The sequence below is a fragment of the Solea senegalensis genome, linkage group LG13 (assembly GCF_019176455.1).
Source record: "Solea senegalensis isolate Sse05_10M linkage group LG13, IFAPA_SoseM_1, whole genome shotgun sequence".
Classification (NCBI taxonomy): Eukaryota; Metazoa; Chordata; class Actinopteri; order Pleuronectiformes; family Soleidae; genus Solea; species Solea senegalensis.
The window spans coordinates 8,689,318-8,708,304 of record NC_058033.1 but is presented as its reverse complement, the minus strand read 5'-3'; the positions used below and the strand labels follow the sequence as shown (position 1 = coordinate 8,708,304).

At 40.8% G+C, this 18,987-nt stretch overlaps 1 protein-coding gene across 8 annotated transcripts; it reads right to left on the bottom strand.

The window, feature by feature from the left end:
* Window positions 1-219: 219 nt before the first annotated feature.
* sytl2a (synaptotagmin-like 2a) lies at window positions 220-17,729 on the bottom strand. Of its 8 annotated transcripts, none has more exons than XM_044042622.1 (20): window positions 17,667-17,729; window positions 15,850-15,956; window positions 13,985-14,233; window positions 13,268-13,425; window positions 11,614-11,725; window positions 9,799-9,853; window positions 8,958-9,036; window positions 7,108-7,677; window positions 4,854-6,629; window positions 4,138-4,236; window positions 3,911-3,967; window positions 3,318-3,397; window positions 3,127-3,231; window positions 2,609-2,778; window positions 2,396-2,498; window positions 1,752-1,913; window positions 1,583-1,679; window positions 1,388-1,493; window positions 926-1,131; window positions 220-672 (listed from the first exon to the last, which is right to left on the bottom strand). In XM_044042622.1, exons 3-20 carry the CDS (start codon window positions 14,083-14,085, stop codon window positions 524-526), a joined length of 4,185 nt encoding a protein of 1,394 aa, XP_043898557.1. In that variant the 5' UTR covers window positions 14,086-14,233; window positions 15,850-15,956; window positions 17,667-17,729; the 3' UTR covers window positions 220-523. The 8 variants fall into 8 exon arrangements, with proteins under 8 accessions (XP_043898557.1, XP_043898563.1, XP_043898561.1 ...); XM_044042628.1 differs by having other exon boundaries at window positions 6,555-6,629; XM_044042626.1 differs by having other exon boundaries at window positions 8,958-9,033.
* Between the last annotated feature and the right edge of the window lie 1,258 nt (window positions 17,730-18,987).

Here is an 18,987-nt window from a genome sequence, read left to right as displayed (position 1 = left end):
ACTGAACGACTTTCACGCTTAAATTTCCTATTGTGAGTTTTTTGGGTATGGGAAAGTGCTCAAAAACGCGAATAATAATAACAACCATAAGAAGAAGAAGAAGAACTCCTTGAGTTTCAATTTCAAACATTGAATCGTGTTTCGGACTTGAAGATAATTACAGCAAATAAGATTGAAAAAAAAGTGTTTCAGAGAAATTTAAATGACATACTCCAGCTTTAATATTCCGTTTATTGGAGATAAAAAAGTTGGAAGCAGTAATCACATGGAAGGACATGACCGTATACAAATCACAAGTGCTCATATCGCCTATACAGTAAATTATCTTCAAAACTTAAGATTGTGTGTCCTCTTCCCTATTTTGTGTCATTCCTATGTAAACAGTCCAAAAAACAAATTTAACATGTGGTTTGCACTACAATTATTATTCTGTGTATTCATTTGTCATACAGTAAAATCATCAGTTGTACAGATATACACACACACACACAGTGCTCATCATTACACAAACACACAGACACTCTCACTTTGACATCGCCATGGCCATCAGAAAGATTCTCAGAGGCAGAACGTCCTCCACCCATTCACCGTCTGACTGTAGCATCCTCTGCCATAAATGAGCCTCAGCGGTCGTTGAGTCCATCCACGGCACATCCACCCCATAACTCTGCCCTGCACGTGAAAAACACACAGGAGTATTTTCTAACTAAGGTCTTGTGTCTTTGTGAGGACCAAAAAAAACACGTATAAAACATAGAGACTGAGGACATTTTGGGAAAGAGAGGACTCAGATTGTGTTACCCCTTGATGTCTCTTTAAGATTTAAGACCTGGTTTTGGGTGTTATTCCTTGAAGCAGTTTCATTGTGCTTGTGCTAAGATGAAAAGTGCCTCGTTGAAAGAGATCGCGTTAAGCGTCGTCTCACCTGTCCCGAGGCCGAGCCGCAGGCCGCCGATGAAGTGGCTGTTGAGTCGGTCGTGATCCCACACTGTGATTTCCACGCACGCCTCCCTGAGGTCCTCCGCCCGGAAGCCGTCGTACACCATGGTGTGGTTGAACATGGGGTTCGCCGTCCTCTTCACCACCCGCGTCTTCTGGCGGCTTTTCCTGCTCGTGTCGGGCAGCACGGTGCTAGGGAGGAGTTTTTTTAAAATACATTCAGTTTTCGCATCTTTTTTTTGCATTTCAATCCTCACAAAGTCTAATAGGCTGTTCTTTTTGGTTCGCCATCACACAACTGGCAGCGCTTTCATAAAATATTTCATTGAAGAGCTGTCCATAATGGATTCCCTCGCAGATTCACCGACTTGCTTGACTAAACACTTTAGCTTTCCACAGCGTGTGGAAAGCTAAAGTGGGCTGACGGCGTGCAGGACATCTGTCTTACCATTTCACAAACGGGTCGATAATCACTCCTCGGACTGAGGGGAGACTCTTGCAGTCCTTCACCCAGATCTGCACCTCACCGGTCTCCATCCTCGATGTCCTACTACCTGTGGAAGCAGTCGACCCACAATAACTCGTAATAATAATGACTTACGTTGAGGTATAAGCGAGAGACTATGAAGCACGGTGAGCTCACTGTGGGATGTCTGAGGCAGGAATCTGAGGGCCACTCTCATCTGTCCTCTGCCGTCCACCTGGCGTGAAGGAGACACTGCCGGGGTCTGTGCTGACACCTGAGGTGAGTAGATATCATGGTAAATACAGTAAATACATAAAAGAATTACACACAAAAATGAGGCCTTTACCCTGGCTTTTAACGTGTATTCATTTATCTGCGTGTTGCTGAAGTCCCACTCGGACAAATCCAGGTCCACCTCGCCCAGGAAAGTGTTCCGTCCAAAGACGTCGTTGTGCCAAACCGAGACGTTCAAATTGTGAGTCCTTAACAACTCCTTGAAGATTTTGAACTGTGAAAAGAGGAGAGGAAGAGGAGCAAAAAATGTGCCTCAGAGAGCAGTGGAAGTGTAAGTCAAGTCAAGTTTAAGACAACATTCTGTATAACTCACCACTCCAAATTGAATATGAAGGATACACTTTACCCTCTGGATTCTATAAGTCACACTGCTCTATGTTCTATATTCTAAGGCTCACTTCACTGTAAACTAAATCTACCTTTGGGCATAAATAAAGTATCACTGACCTTGACCTTGACCCCCATAATTACCCGTTAGTAGACGGGCCATCACTTAGTCGACAAAGATAACTTCATCTGTTTTTTTATGAATATTTCTTTGTTTATTAGGTGTTTTGTTGTTTTTTTTAATAAAATCTCCGCTGTATGTTTGATTTAGAATCGTATATGTGTTGTATGTAAAAGAGATTTCTATCCCTAGGGTCTTCAAAGCTAAATAAAGGTCAAAGGTCAAAATAACATGGATATGTATCTTACCCGTAGAATTTCACTGTAGTTGGGGTTTAAAGTCTTTTTTTTCACCGTGGTTTTTCTCTTCCCCAACTTTGATTTGTCAGGGAGAAGATAACATTTCACATACCTGTGTGTGTGTATATATATATATAAAAAAAAAAGGTTAACAAAATCACAAATATTATAGACAAATCACTGATGTATAATTGATCCTGTGTCTTTACAGCTGTTACTAACGGGTCAGAGCGGTGCTTCTTGGTGTCGGCCACAGCCAGGTCCCTGCAGTGCACCACAAAGATGTGGAATTCTCCAAGCTTCTGGATGTAGTTCATGGCAAACTGGATGTTTCCCTGGACCTCGACGTTGCCGAAGTCCGCGTGGAAAATGCTGCTGATGCTGCCGCTCACCTGCTCAGAGAGAAAAACCCCAACCATGCTGTAAGTTCTAGTCTTTTTATAACTTCTACGATTGCCTCATGTCAAAAGCTACCTGCTAAAAGTTTTGTAAGTCCAGAGAGAGAACGTGCAGGCAATAGGGCAAGAAAAGACGAAGTTAAGTAAGTTTCTCTAACACTGAATAAAATAGAGAAAGCACTCAGAGAGCACGAACTTCCACCAAGACCACTCAGTTTTCCACAGACTCTCCTGTCTGTCACCAAAATCTGGGCCAATATATCCCAGAATTTCACTGTTTTTCTTTTATATCATAAACATCCAGTATGTGATGCTACTGTAGTGAACTGCATGTTGACATACAGACGACATGGACGCCATTCCTGAGGACAGACTTATGTTGGACGTGGAGCTGCCTGTGTATCTTCTCCGGCCCAAGCTCGCGTCGAAGGTGCTGTCACTGTCCGTCTGATGAAAAAGCAGAAAAGACTGTAGGATTATGTTAACAAAAAAAAAAAAAAAAAAAAGGTGTTGGGGGGTCAAAGGTGATTTACCTCGTCCAGCTGGAGGACAGGCACCGACACGCTGGCTTTCAGCTGCTTTGAGTAGGAGGCGGACGGTGAAAGTGAGGAAACTGGAAGAAAAATATAACTTTGGCATAACACAGACTGCTGTGGTTCCATGTTTGCCCAGCAGGTGTCGGTATTTACACTGTACATGTGTAAAATTGTAGGGTTTTGCCAAAGCTAACAAGCTTCATCTTTTTACAGGAATCATTTATAGTGTCATTATATTTTAATTAGAAGTAAGTGCCTCACTAAAATTTTAAATACATCTATTCTTCTTGTATGTGCTCTAAAGGCACTTACTTATTATTACACTTATTATGTGCAGATCAAACTAAACTTTCTGAATGATGTCTCATTGCACCTATGCAGAAATTCAAAAGTTTATATCTTATCATTTAGATTGTGGGAATTGTGTGATTTAGGCAAAATAGAAATAGAATCTTCTCGTCTTTCAACACTTTAAAATCACTCGAATCTGAATTCTGTTATTCAAAATAGTCTACATGGCACAATAACAAGACTGAATTCACTCATCCATTCATTCTGTATAGTATACAAAGAGCAGGCTACATATTTACCATCATCCAGACTTTGATTCATTTGCTTTCCTGAGCCATATTTAGTCCTCTCTTCACCTGAGAGACAACAAGACAGCGCTAATCACAAAATGATATCGTGTGAACTCACTTGACAAAAGGTCTGAAAGTTACGGACATTTTGTTTACATTTAAAGGTCACACACTACAGCTTTAACTGTATAAATGAACTCAGGTTCTGCATGGGCAGAATAAAATAGTTGCGTTACTTGGTTGCGAGGTGAGGTCTTCCAGACTTCTGGACGCAGTCATCCTTGTCGATAATCGCTTCAGAGCGGCCATGATGGAGGTCGGACTGTCATCGTAACCTGCCACAAATGAAACACAGCTCAGCTCTGGAAAAATAGACTCAACATAGATGCCACACCACCGACAGCTTCCATGCATTAAAAAACATGATAAATCATGGTTCATTTTATATTCATAATCAGCACCGCAGTCAGGACTCTGATTATGTGATGTATCCTTGATTTCTCACCATCTCAGCTACTGTGAGGTGTTTAAAACCTGGATATGGTATGACTTTCAGTCAATCAGTGGCAAAAGGATTTGTAGATTTCTTAAAATATCAAGAATCTACGTGCCACAATAGCCCAACTTCCACTGGAGTATCCCAGGTATCAAAATCTGGGATAATCCAGGTCTCATCCAGGTTTTAAGCACATAAAATCAATGAAAACAAAACAAGCCGAGAGAAATCAAGCGAAGAGGAAACACAGAAGAACAACCAAATCACAGCACAAACACACGCAGATTTTGAATTTCAGGATTTCGTCAAGTGCAAATAAGCGAAAGTCAAATCAGACTCACTGTGATGTTAATGTGTTAACCTTGTGTGATTTTACTTAAAGGAAAACGTGACGGTCAGTTTCCATTGATCAATCGTTATCTCGAGGAGAGCAAGAGAGAGAATTCAAAAGCTCACTGCTTGAACTTGCCCGAGGCAGGGACCAGGCCCTGGTTGTTGTTTCTTGGCCGGAGTTTCCATCTTTCTTTTGCACAATCCAAGAACTGATTAAAGGACTCTGGTTGTCCACAATGTCTCTCAGGTCATTTTCTTCATTTTTCTCTTGGTGAAAAGGAGGCACATATTCCTTCTCCTGGGGCCCGAGGTAGTGCTGATAATCCTGAGGGATGAAAGATCTGGCAAGGCGTGTCAAGCTCCCAACTCTCTTCTCTGGAGTTGCTTTGGATTTTGGTGAAGTCGAGGGTGTGTGCTGTGTCTTAAAAGGGTCACAGTCCTCTGGTTGCTTTGCTCCACGTGAGGGACTCCTCATCTGTCTTGGCATCGGTGCTGGTTTCTCTTGTTCAACCAAATTATTGTGAGGGTCAATGTTGATTGGAAAGGTTTTCAAGGGAGAACCATCCAGCCTGGATCTCTTAGGACTGGGTGATTCTGTAGGCAGGACCCTTGGGTGGCAGGTCTTAGATGGACTCATTCGGACGTCGTCGTCATGGTTTTTTGATTTACTTGGGCTGAGGGGGCGTGGCTGAGGCTTTATATCAGCCTTGACTTCGCCAGCACCACCAGAGCTCATCATCCGTGTCCTTTCTGGACTCTGAATGACAAAACCTTTGTCTGTCACTTTGATTGATTTTAAGACCTTAAACTTGTCAGAATTCTCTCTATTGTCTATGGATGTTCTACGGTCAGGCTGGGGCGAAACAACTGTGTTGTCTTCCTTGACTTTTGCGGGGATTACTCTAGGGCCAGTCGTTTCTTTTTCCCAGAAATGCCTAAGCTCACTGATCTTGGCTGGTGTTTCCTCTGGAGGACTGGAACTGGACTGTCTGGTGAGGTTGGGGGGAACACCCTCCAGCTTCTTCTGGACAGGGGTGACAAAGCTTTCCCATGACTCTAATACTGTTAAAGAGTCGTCTGTCTCTTCATATATAAGAACTGGATTAGCTCTGTATGTGCCATCTTCCTTTGATACATCTACTAAACGTTTATATTCAGTTTGTGGTGACAGAATATGAGGTGACATCTTGTTTAAGCTCTCTGCATATGTCTGAAGACCATGCAAGACTCCTGAGATGTCTTCTTCATTTCTCTCGTTTCTGGAAAATATGGTTTTGGGACTAGTGTTTGCAGTCTCCCAGAAAGCTCTCAGGTTGGACATTTTCTCTGGAACCTGGACAGCTTTGTCTTCTGTTACGTCGTGCCGAGTATCTGCATCTATTGTGGCCACTGATTCCTCAAATGTGATGTTCTGCAGTGCTGCAAGTGGTAGTGTTCTGACCTCTTTAGATTCATGTGTTACACTTCTGTGTGTGTCCACAGGCCCATCTGCAGCTCCTCTGGAGAGACTCTGTGCGTTTCTTGGTTTTTCCTCCTGTATCTTCACCTCTTCTCTTTGTGGACTCTGTACCTCAGCTCTTTTGTCTTTATGTCTTCTAAAAATTCCAAGCAGTCTTTGTCTAAGCCGCGGCGAAGCAGCATGAGACGAACTCGCTGAGCTGACGCCAGTGGACTGCTTGATATCTGACCTAGCCCCTACAGAAATGTCAGCGCTTTGTCCGGGAAGGTTTTGTCGATGACTGTCGTGTCGGGTTGGCCCCTCTTTGGCCTTAGCCTGAGAGTGACAGTCCTCTTCAGACTCTGTCTTCTGGTGAACAAGCTTACCTGGATCCTGCTCAGTGGAAACAAGGCTGGAACCTGCAGGGCTTCGGCACTTCGCATGCCAGCGCTCAGAGACATCTGCAAAGACAGTAATTGTCTCTTGGATCACTCACGTAGGTGAAATCTAGCAAGCACAGTGTAACAAAGTGAAAAAGCTTCATTCTGTCTTGTTGTATTACTGTCAGGTGAAGTGGACTACATAATGTAGGACATACAATTTGTCCCAACCAAAATTAGACTTTTGAAGAAATCTTCCAAGTGTACAAATAGTTCACAACATTATTAAAAAAAACTAAAACTTACAGTAAAAACAGTGAAAAACACCTGGCATTACAAAATGTATCATACAGACAAATCATTTTTTACTGTCTTACCCTCCACTCTGCCATGTTATACATGCGTCAGTCATGCAGTACATGCAGTAACGTGTATATTTTAATGCATGTGTTGTACATGCAAAAGCAGGATGAATAAGAATGTTAGTATTCACATGTAACCCTTTATTGAAGGTATCGCGTGACTATTTGACTAATTGGTTGGTGTTTAAAAGCCTTACCACCAAGAACCCTGTGTCGTCCAGCTTCTTGTCCCCACAGCTTTGCCTCGTTTTTGCAACTGACATCATCATCCTGTGCATCTTCTTGACTCTGGTTGAGTACTGGTCTTTGTGTGCCAGCACTGGTCTCACCAAGACCCACAAGGTCATAGTTATTCAGACCATTATCTTCCATCTCAGAGGGAGCACTGGAGTCAAAGTCCAGCAAACTGTGTTCTCCTAGCTCCTTCCCTTTCTGCCTCTCCACACTGCCCTGACTGACCATAGAGTTGAACCTCACCTGCCTCCTGTCTGTCCAGGTGTCATTGGAAGGATCCACAATAACTGGATTCTGCACCTCCAGGTCAGCGACCAAAGTATCTGTGAAGCTAGAACTTAACAGGGGCTTGAGGATGCCCCGCGGGGCAGAAGAGTTAGTCTGTCTGCCCTCTGGTCCGTCTGTGTCAGCGAAAGAGTCGCTTGAGCCCGTGCTGACTGCTCCGTTTTTAGATGCATCCTGGGATTCCAGACTAGCATCTTGTCTAAGGTTACTAGCATAAGAAATGGAGCAGTCAAATGATGGTAAAGCATCTGGAAAAAAAACAAAAAAACAAACAAATGAACAGTATTTTATATCAACAATGCAAAAACGTTTAGTATTTAGATCTAAAACCTTAGATCGCCTCTATTATGTTAGATCTCTTTGTCATATGTTAGAGTCTCGGAGTTGTTTGCAGATCATTTAAAGAGATACAGTGTAGTCTCACACTACCCTAATCCAGTCACTGGTGTGTTTAGCAAGTTGTGGCTAATTGCCCCAAATCGGCACGTGATTGGCAGCATGCTAAGTGTGGAATATTTTAAAACATGGGCTTTGGAAGCTGATATCAAATGGTGGTGTGATGGCAGATCAAACCTGAACAAGAGCAATTTATCTGAGAGAAGAAGAAGGAGAATGTGACATTGTGGCCAACTTTGCCTCAGTATATGTTCCGTAGTCATCCTGTGGACATGAAACCAAACTATATTTAACTTTGGTTAAATGTGGTTTCAGCATTTTTACGTCTCCAAAAGTGGCTCCTGCTTCATCAACAGAAACAAGACGCTGGTGTTGACACAAGTAGTTTTCCCTCAGAGCTATTGTTGTGTTGCACTCCTGAGTGAAAAACACCACAGGCACCAGGTGAAGCAGCTCCTTCAATGTCCATTTTACCACAAGAACGCCTCACTGGCCAAAGAGACTAACAATCATCACAGTTACACTGTGTCAGTCAACAGTGCATTTAAAAGTGTGCACATCTTAACTAACAACAGTAATATACTGCAGGGTTTCTCTTCCCGTCTAACGTTTCACCCACAAAACATTGTTTTCATCATTCCTGTGAATTATTTCCAGTCACGCAGGACAGATTAAGCCTTAGGAATGTATTTCTGTGTAATCCTCCGGCTAGCCTGTCGTTTATATAGACTTCCATTCACGTTGACAACCTGTGAGAAAAGCGTGGTTCACAATCACTGGCTCATTTTGTCACTTTTCTGCCACTTTCTCCACACGAAAAAAAAACAACAAAGACACAAATGGAATGACCTCATATTAAAAAATGTTAGAAATTAGAAGCCAATGCCGTGCGACTGCTGCTCATGCCGTCATGCTGTTCAAAGCAAAAAAGCTTGAAGCAGCTGAAGCTGAAGGACCCATTCACCCGGATATCAAATAGATCACTAAAACCACACTTACATAGATTTGGGTTTCACCACTTGTCCGACATACACCACTCAGTTCAAAATATAGCACATGAAATATCATTAGACCACAACAGAAATGTGTGCCACCAATATCACAGCTTATATGTAACACATTACAAATGTACCTTCAGTCTGTTCCAGGGTGTGATCCTCCTCTAAAGCTTGATGAGCACAGAGTTCACTGTTGAAGGGATTTTTTCTCTGCTTCGACAAAAGAAAAAAACTTTTAAGATTGCTTTAAAGTGACATTTGTTGGTAAAATATATTGATGCATGAACGAGAGTGGATTTCTTTTACAGTACACTCTCGTTTACTGCAGTGGATCAAGTACTTCTATGTGCAGTAAATAAAACACCTGATTTTCTCTCTGGACTTTGGTACGTAAGTGATTTACAAAGGGACAGCACAGCTATTGGAGGCCCCAGGATACCAAAACAGACGGGGGACATTTGAGCAACAGGAAATGGATTGTGCTTGTGTAGTGATCGCTTCATATTTACAGAATCCGGAAATCCAACGCTAACTCATTTTAATATCTTGCTTTATTTTACAAGCGTTTACTGTGATGTCTAAAAGTTCCCCCCGGAGTAAGATAAGAAGAAGTTTATCAGAAAGATGATGAGATACTGCAGGTCTGGAATAATGTCCACTCCAGCTGTTACCGTAGCAACCAAAATTCACAGTTTAACTTCAGATAATACTGCTCCAGTGGTCCAGTGGTTAAAATCTAAGGTGACATTATTTTCATTTGGCAGGAATTGAAGATTTTTTTCTTATATAATTCAGTTCAATCACCGGATTCTATGAAATGTTTGTTTTTCCAATACCTCAGATTTTATTTTGCTAGTTGAACGTAAACATCGGTTGGATGAGAAGGCTGAGGTGAGGGATGTTTGGCTGCAACTTCACCAATAAATATTGCTCAATTTGAATGAATAAATCAGGTTCCACCTTGTAAAAACCTACCTTTGTGGTTGACTGTATGTCTTTAAATGTGTCATAGGGGTCCTGGTTTTGGTACCTGTTGACACAAATAAAGAGTGCGTTAAAGAGTGTTTTCTCGGAAGTGATTAATCTAATTTTAGGAAATATGTACGCTGATGGTAGTAATACGTTCCCTTCTACACTTGAACAACATCTGTTCTCTGGTTCCAGTCTAGCTATAATTTTACTGGACAGGCCGCAAAAGTCCTCACAAGTTCAGTGAAGGCAGTGCAGAAAGTGTGTGTGTGTGTGATATTCACTCTTGTGGAAAACAGAAACATGTGAGAAGTGACCCTGTAAGAAGATTATTTAGATCCATTCGGAATGAATGCAACTTTCACACAGAAATAATCCCCTCGACTAGTGCGGCATGTGATTTGTGCTGAAAACAGACATCATATGTTTTTGTTTACATCACACTGAGTTTAGTGTGTGTGTGTGTGTGTGTGTGTGTGTGTGTCTGTGAGGTTTAAGATTATTTAAAGATAATTATTTAAATAGTTTTACTTGCGCCACAATGGAGTGTGACAGTTCACATGTTTTGACGTGACAAAATAATGTCTATAAGCTGGCCTGCGATGACATGGCTACCAGCAGGGAAAACAAGGAAAAACAGATTTAGGCCACTCTTAACAAAAAGGCTCACCTAATAAAATGTATGTCTGTTTATAATTTTTAATTGTTCACTCTGTTAGATAATAATTTTCTGGCTGGGAACTGAAGAACTTACACTAAAACCTGTGATCTAAAACCTGGAGCTGCTGCTGCTTTGTTTCATAAGTTTGTGTCACTTAGATAAATTGGAACTAAGGATTTTAAATTCACAATAGAAGACATTTGAAATGACTGATGTAGGCAGCAGTGGATCAACTACTCCTCTGTACACAGATGGATTTTGGCGTGAGTGTTTTTTGGGGCCGGAAAAACATTGTTTTTTTAAGATTCTATCAGGTGAGTCATCTGTTAAGTGGCTTACATCTGTTTTCCTTGTGTTCCACTCATGACTCTGGTGCCAGTGGATACAGCTCATTTTATGGAAAAAACTCACATCTCCTTTCTTTTTAAAATCGATGATCTTTCACTGCAGACCCACAAACACTATCCAGAAATACGTACAAGAACCAAAAAAGTCTGTCTGGTTTTGGTCTTTTCCAGGTACTGGTGTCAAGTCCAGCAGACATAGGATGAAAGGCAGTGTACACTCTGCTCGACAGGTAACCAGTCCCATCACAGGGACACATAGAGACAAAACAACCATACACTCTCACACTGACGCCTATGGTCAATTTAGAGTGTCCAATTTGCCTAATCCCTAAATCTGCATGTTTTTGGACTGTGGGAAGCAACTGGGCCTTCTTGCTGCAAGGGCAAGAGTGCTAACCGCGACACCACCTGTGTGGCCGTCTTTCCCTCTAACACTAAGTAAAATACACACTTTAATAGCAGTAGCCAAAAATCATTTTGCTGCTGAAACTCGCAACATTGATTTGTTAGTACGTCTTTTTACACTTGTTAATCTTACGGCCCCTACAGTTTGTACAACTCAAGGCCTCGGGCCACTTCCTGCTTTGCATAATGTGTTCGTAACGCCCCTGCTTCCAGTAAACACAGAGCGGCATTAACATGACTTTAGATCGCAGGATAAATAGTGAGGTATTTTAGCTCCAGTTTCCGTCTCCATTGGAGAACAGTATCTGTCTGGTCAAAAGAAAAGGCTTTACCTTTTTTTTATTGTGCATATAGCATACGTGTATGCATATGCGTGTATGTATAGCATACAATGTAATACGTACTCACCTGTCAGTGTTGTTCTCCTGAAGGAGTCCACAGAGTAAAGGTGGGACAAAAACGTCTTTATTGTCACTGCCAACAAAACTGGACTCCTCGGGCAAGATCTGCGAGAGCTCCACTGCAGCACACCACACAACACACAGCCAGTGTTCAACAACGATGAGACACACAGCAATTTACCTCACGTACTGTATCTGTGAACCACACAATTCTCAGTGGACTGACGAGATTAAAGCCACTCCAGAGGCTGTTCATTTACAGATATTTATCATGCAGCGTGAGCACAATTGAGTCAGTTGCTGACTGAATTTTAAGACAAATGGACAAAAAAAAGACCCAAATTAAGAACATAATTCAAACCGAGCATAATTACCGTGATAAGTCTTTCATTAAAGAAAACTTATTATGAAATCAGAGGTCTTTAGAGCAGGAATTATTTCCCTCGCCCCTTTAAGTTGGAAGGTTTGAAAATGCTCCTGAAGGAAACAGGTTGTGTGAATTATGTGAATTTGAGAATGAGTCACGACTTCTTCAGTGTTTACCTCATTATGCTTTATTAGGAACGCCTTTAGTGAATGAAAATGTCTTTTTAAAAGCCATACAGAATGGAATGTTTGCTTAACTTAAAGGTGTGCTTAGATAGGTTTGCTACTTATGTGTCTGAACATAAGCCTGGTAAGAATGCCTGGAATGTTGATATGCACACTATTATTTGCAATTTGTAATGTTCTGATGTGTAGTTTTAAATTTTAAATAATAGTGTCTTGTATGAGGTTTCAGACTGGACACATCCTCATGCATGACAGTCAGTCAACATACATCAGTCAGATCACAGCTTACATGAATGTTTGAGAGGCTTAAAACAACCGTTATGATTCACGTCAATCCGTCCGGATAACAGTATAGTTTAAGATATGGAAACTAGTTTTTCTTCAGTTCTTGCACATGAAACAAGTTCAGCAGGCTGAGATGATCGACTGGAATTCTGACAAGGATCAGCTGACGTTACTCTCCTGTCAGGGGTGACCTGGGGCACTAAAGATAGTATTTATATCACACGGTTTGTCCTCCACATGAAGGTTACTGGTGCAAATCCCAGCTGGCACAGGGCGAAAAGGCGGGGTCACACCCTGGACAATTTGGGGGTCCAATTTGAGGACCACATAATTAATTAATTAAATAAAAGTAATCGTACAACTGTAGATATACAGGCGACTGGACCTGCTTGAGCTTTCTCTCATCCAAGAACAAACAATGTTTCTAGACTGAAGCAAGTCCACCTGATTATACTCTATCTACACTAATGACCTGGAGGAATGAGAACCTTCATGGACATCTAAACCACAGAGAGAGCAGTCAGGGATCGAAAACCTCAAGCAAGTTGTGAATCTACTCTATATAACCACCAAAATCTAATAATTCCGTGCTTGGGTGATAAGCTACATCCCCAGAAAATGTCATTAAATCCTATTTTTAGTAGCCCATCGACTGTCGTCAGGGACCGCTGGAGTTTCAGTGAGCACTGCCCACTTTTCACAGAGGTTACATTTCCTGAGTTTCACCACAAACCTCTGAAAAAAAACCTCAGTTGCTACTGACTCCATGTGTTTTGGAGTCAGGCACAGTGTTCACTCTCATGACAGAATGGCTAATGACTCACGTATCGTTAAAGGCTTCTGCGTGGTGTGTCTCATGGAGGCCAAGATGATGTCAGAGCCATGGATGCGATCCTGATGACGGAGCTGCTTTGTCTCGTAGAACCAGTCTCCGGTCAGATACTTGAGCTGGTCTCTGTTACTCAGAGACTGATGTAGCTTCCTGCACGCAGACAATACACACTTAGTGGGAAGTCCATGGTCACCTCTACTCCAACACACACTAACATGCTAAGCTGCAAGCTGCATTCTCACCTGCATTTCAGGTAAGTGAGGCAGCAGATAAACATGTTCTGAACAGTTTATTTATTCAACCCTTATTTGAGATAAAAATCTCTTTTATAAGGGAGAGGCTGGGCACTGCTCAGTGTTACAGCTCAGTTGAAATTAGTGATGGGACAATATAGGATATTATCTCTCATCTCATCATAAAAAAATGTTCCTGGTTGTTTTCATTCCCTCAAAATAAGCCCTTTATGTGTAACCTTGACATGGGCCTTGCTTTACAAAGGCTTGTGCTGCTATGTCTCTACAGCGAGTGGACATGTTGAGGGGATGCACACTAGTTCACGTAAACCTGATGCTGCACGACACACTGGACCTTTAACAGTTCTGTATGTATCTGTATCATCTGCAGAGTTACACAATGCTGTCTCTTAACGGGTCAAATTTGCAGATCACGAACTGAGTAGTGAGAGCTCATGCAAACAGAGGGAACTCACTGGACGCGCTGCTCCTCAGACTTCTTCAGCTCAGCGTCTCTCTGCAGCACAGAGAGGATCGTCTCTTGCTCCTCCTCTGTCAGGAAGCTCAGGTCAATCATGGTGCCTGCTCTGCTGATGACACACGTCTTCTTGAAGCTGTTGTTGAAGTTAGTGGTTTACTCTCGCTGGCCGGTATAGTGTGATCATGTCAAGGCTCTGCCTTCACTCAACTGGAGCTTTGCTGGTTTGGAGCATGTTCGGATTTAGCTGAGGAAACAATACGATCAGTATGATATTATCACACAAGTACTCAGTGTTAATTACTACAAAATTACACGAGTACTAAGTAGCAATTACGACACGAGAAAATGTTGCAGCGAAATTTTGCTTCTTGGTGCCAGTGTCGTCAGGTGCAGGACTTTAGCTGCTAATGAATTTTGTAGTATTAACCAATGTAGTATTTTTGTGGAATCAAACTTTAAAACTACGAGTACTTGGACAAAGTAATATTTGGATGGAATTATCCTTTAAAACTACAAGCATTTAGACAAATAATTATTACTGTGAAATCAGCTTGGACAAAGTAGTATTTTTTTATTCAAAATGTACTGAGTAGTTAGTAGTTTTCTGAGTAGTATATGTCATTATATGAATACTTGTAGTAAATATTGCATCATTACATGATCACTCTGTAGTGATTTTATATACAGTAATTACATCATTAAGTGTGTCGGGGAGACCAGGGACAGTTGTAATGCTTTTTTGTAATTTTCAGCAATACATCAAAAACCATTTATACTGGAATAACCAATTTGTTTTATTATAAACTTCAATCTGTCAACTGTTGAAATAATGTATTCATGTGGTTTTATGAAATATGTACAGGTTGCAAAATTGATTTTAATATAGTCTCTCCACTGTTACAAGGTTGTAACACATGTCTGGGACAGTTGTAACATGTGTAAAATATACATAATGAATCAATCATATAGTCAAAATGGAAAATGTTATTTATCAGTTATGTTATTGTGACTATTAATTTCATGTTTTTAAATGTTTTTTTTCATGTTGTCAAATTATAATGCAAGAAAATGATTATAATAAATTTCATTTTATTCATGGTCGCCTTACATCAAGTAAAAAAACCATTAAATCATTAACGAATAGGTATTATTATTATTAGTTTTTAAAATATAAATGAAACGGTTGTAACAGGGCGTTACAACCGTCCCAGTATCACCAACCATGTTTTCATCTCATGTGAGCAAGCTTGACTGCTAGTTTGACACTTGTTAGCCATTTCTATTTTAAGCTTACAAAACAGTGAATCTAATAATACTTGTTTGAATTCATAGACATTTGATCTTAAAACAGCATCCAAAAAAGTACATCAGACAGGAAAGTAATTGGTTTACCTCAAAAACAAGCTTTTGTAGATAACAAAGGAAGTTTCAAATGTGGCTCTCTGTGTCTTTACCAGGAATGGAGGGACACTCACAGAGCATGCGCACAGTGAGTGTCATCACTCTCAGTTGTTTCTGATTGGAGGAATAAAGGTTGTTACAACCATCCCCTGTTACAACTGTCCCTGGTCACCCCTGCTTTGCATCATGATGTCTATTAATATATCTATAATCATTACGCGTATTAGTAAGTAATTATCAAGATAGGCATCATCTAAAATTATTTATAAAAACATGGGAAATTTAAATAAATGCGCTACACGTTGTACAGACCGTGACTACCGCGTATAATCTGCATTCAAATGTAGTTTAAAAACGTTAACTAAACGTTAACTCCCAGAGCCGAGCGGACCGAGCTGATGCTGGCGGAAACGGAAATGCCTCCTCCGCTCGCTTCTATGTAAGTTGTGCTCACTTTACCTTCGCTTAATTGCCTGTTTCATCACGGAAAAGAAAGCGCCGAACACCGGTGGCATGTTTTGTTTTCCCTTCCTCCTCTTTCAGATGCCGGCGGACACCGAACAAGCCTGAATTCAGACAGGTATTACAGACTTAAAACATTTCTCTGAAAGAGCAAAAAAAAAACACGACAGCATAGCATTGTACGTATGTACAATGCTATGCGAACAAAATTGTGAGACGGGCAAAATTCACTCACAAAAAAATAAATGCCTTTTGTTGTGTATTTTTTATTTTCATTTAAGTAAATATTTTAAAATAATGGTATCAGGCATGACAATGGTGCTTTGGCGTATTCCAGTGGTGATATGCGGTAACTGCATATACCAGGCAGCCACCACTGGTAATTACTCATTACAGTGCATGTCTACATGTGGTTAGTACTAACTATAGTACTAACCAGTACTACTATAGTACTATTTCTGGGTACTTAGTAGTAATTATGATTACATTACTATATTATAACACAAGTAAAAAAAAAAAATTGCATTACTATGCAATTTCTATGACATTAAATGAGTACCTGTGTTAATCACTACAAACCCAAGGTACAATACTACAGACCCATGGAAGAACTCAATGTAAAGTTTTGTGACAGACAGACAGCCTAATTATTCAAAACTACTTATTCTTTCTGAGGAGAGCAGAATAAAATCATAAAGCACATGTACTGTGACGCCTCCTGACTCGAGTACAGAGTACATGTTTTGACCTGATACCCGAGCCACTGCATCATACTGATAAAAACATCAACATGTCCTTTGCCTTGACATGTAATTCCAAAAAAAACAAAAACCCAACAACACTCGTTTCTTACTCGCAGACAAACCTTTCAGGAGGAATGTCTACAAGTTCTAACAATGTCCACGTCCATTCACATCAAAAACATCTGCCGGTATACGAAGGAAACCTAACTTTTAAAAAGTAACGTCAAATAAATACTTCCTTCTCCATATAAGGCAGTAACATCATTCAGCTGTTGGTAAAAAAAATGGTCGACCCAGTTATGGTGATGTGACTGGTTTTGAATGAGTTGTGGTTTCGCTGCCGTTAGCTGTAATTGTTTATTCATAGCCAGAGTAAGGAGAGAGTTGAAATGTATTTCGCCTTGCATCATTTACAAAAGGAGCAGGAAGAGGGGAAAAAAAGCTGTGGAAAAGTGCATTTTATTTCCTCACAAAGTACAATGTTGTGTGTCCAGATTCTTGGTGTTGAAGCTGTACCCTTATCACTTCATCACCAGACTTTCCCACATAGATAGATAGATAGATAGATAGATAGGGGTATCTATACATCCCGAGAAAGAAAACTATAGTTAATATAATATTGATACAACATGAGTGTCATGTTTCTGTGCAGCCCTTTAAGCCTGGCATCTGAGTTAAACCAGATTAAATGGGATAACATGGATTTGAATTTCATACAAAAGCTGTTAAGTAACCACAAGATAAGAAAAAAAAATCAACACTTCATTAAATAAAAACAAACCCAACCATACCATCGTAAACTCTTACTGCTTCAGCAGCAGCAGTTAAGGCTCAGTGTGAACAAGTGAAAGCTGCTCTAATGAACTCCACTGCTCATTTGCATGAGAAAGTCAAGTTTTCTCCAGTTTCCTGCTTTTTATTTTCATTTTCAACAGGCTTTTGAAACCAAACTGCACAGACAGTCCACGACAAGAACAACAAGCCACAGTTCAGTTTCTCATCAACAGACCAAAAACACACACACTATCAACACTTTGATCTGAGGGAAAAGTTACAAAGCAGTCAGCTCACCTCTCCTCCGCTCACTCCTTCCTGAGAAACAACAACTACACCACGAGCTGCAGATTCCTGAGCTGCTGCTGCAGAAGGGAGGAGCTGCACACACTCGGCAGCAGGGGGCAGCAGCTGGAGGATCTGATTGACAGTAAGAATGATACAAACTCTGTAGACAAATTCAAACTCAAATGACCTGGGAGCCACTGAAAACTTTTTTTTTATAAAAAATAGCAGGAAGAGATATTAGAGATTTATTTACATACAGTCCCATTTACATATAGAGATTTCTAATATGAACTTTATTGTTATATACAACAATTATGCACATTTTAAAGCTCAGTATTCAGACAGTCAGAACCTCTACTGAGCAGTGTGGCTCATTTATTAAGAGAGGACACAGGTTCAATTTGTTAATTATATATTTTTTTGTAAACTTCAGATTCTGATTTGGATTTAAATATAGCTGGATGTTGAGTTGATGAAGAACAAAATTAAGTGCAAATGATCTTAAATGCCTTGCACATGTCAAACCATGTAGCTCAGTTGGTTTGAAGTGGTTCTGAAAACCTATGGTTGTGTGTTCAATTCCTGTGTGTCTTGGTTAATTTTTAAGAACTCTGACCAGGATGAGAAACTTAAGAACACCAAGAAATTTAGTACAATAGCATCAGAACAATTAGCTCAGTCCGTCAGTATATAGACTTGTTTCTCCAAGGTTGTAAGTTCAAATCTCACAATACAGTGAATTTTGCACAATTTTAAAAATTCACACCACAAGACAGAACTTAAAAACACAAAGAAAGTGTTGCTCTACAGCTCACTGACTACAGCGTGGGCTGGAAGAGTAGGACTCGTAAGCCTGAGGTTGTAGGTTCGAATCTTAAGAAAAAGTTACGTTTTTGAGTTCAGTGTTTAAAGTAAACAGTCAAAAGCTCTAAGAGAACCTGACAAACCATAGGAGCAGGTAGCTCATTGGGCAAGAACACTGTGGTGAAATCCTTAGGTCATAGGTTCAGTTCTTGTGAGGAACAGGTGCTTTTAAAGTTCAACACCCAAAGTGAAGATTAAGAGGAGACAAAAAGATCTAGACGGAGGCGGCCTTCGTGGCATACTAGCATTGTTCCCAACCAGCAGACAGTGTCAGGATGGCAAGGTGCCAGGTTCAGTTCCTCAACACAACCTAACCTCTTGCTGACTGACACAACCACCCATCACACCAGGTGACCAACCCCAAGTGAGTCGTACCCCCCAGTGACAAGTGAGTCGTACCCTCCAGTGACCTGGCTAAGTGAGTCGTACCCCCCAGTGACCAGCTGGGCACAAGTGAGTAATCAAG

Coding starts and splice junctions, on each gene's coding strand:
- sytl2a (XM_044042622.1), bottom strand. CDS start 14,085: ATGATTGACCTGAGCTTCCTGACAGAGGAGGAGCAAGAGACGATCCTC. Junction 9,037..9,798: donor ACATACAGTCAACCACAAAG/GTAGGTTTTTAC, acceptor CTTTTGTCGAAG/CAGAGAAAAAATCCCTTCAA. Junction 3,398..3,910: donor GAATCAAAGTCTGGATGATG/GTAAATATGTAG, acceptor TTTTTCTTCCAG/TTTCCTCACTTTCACCGTCC.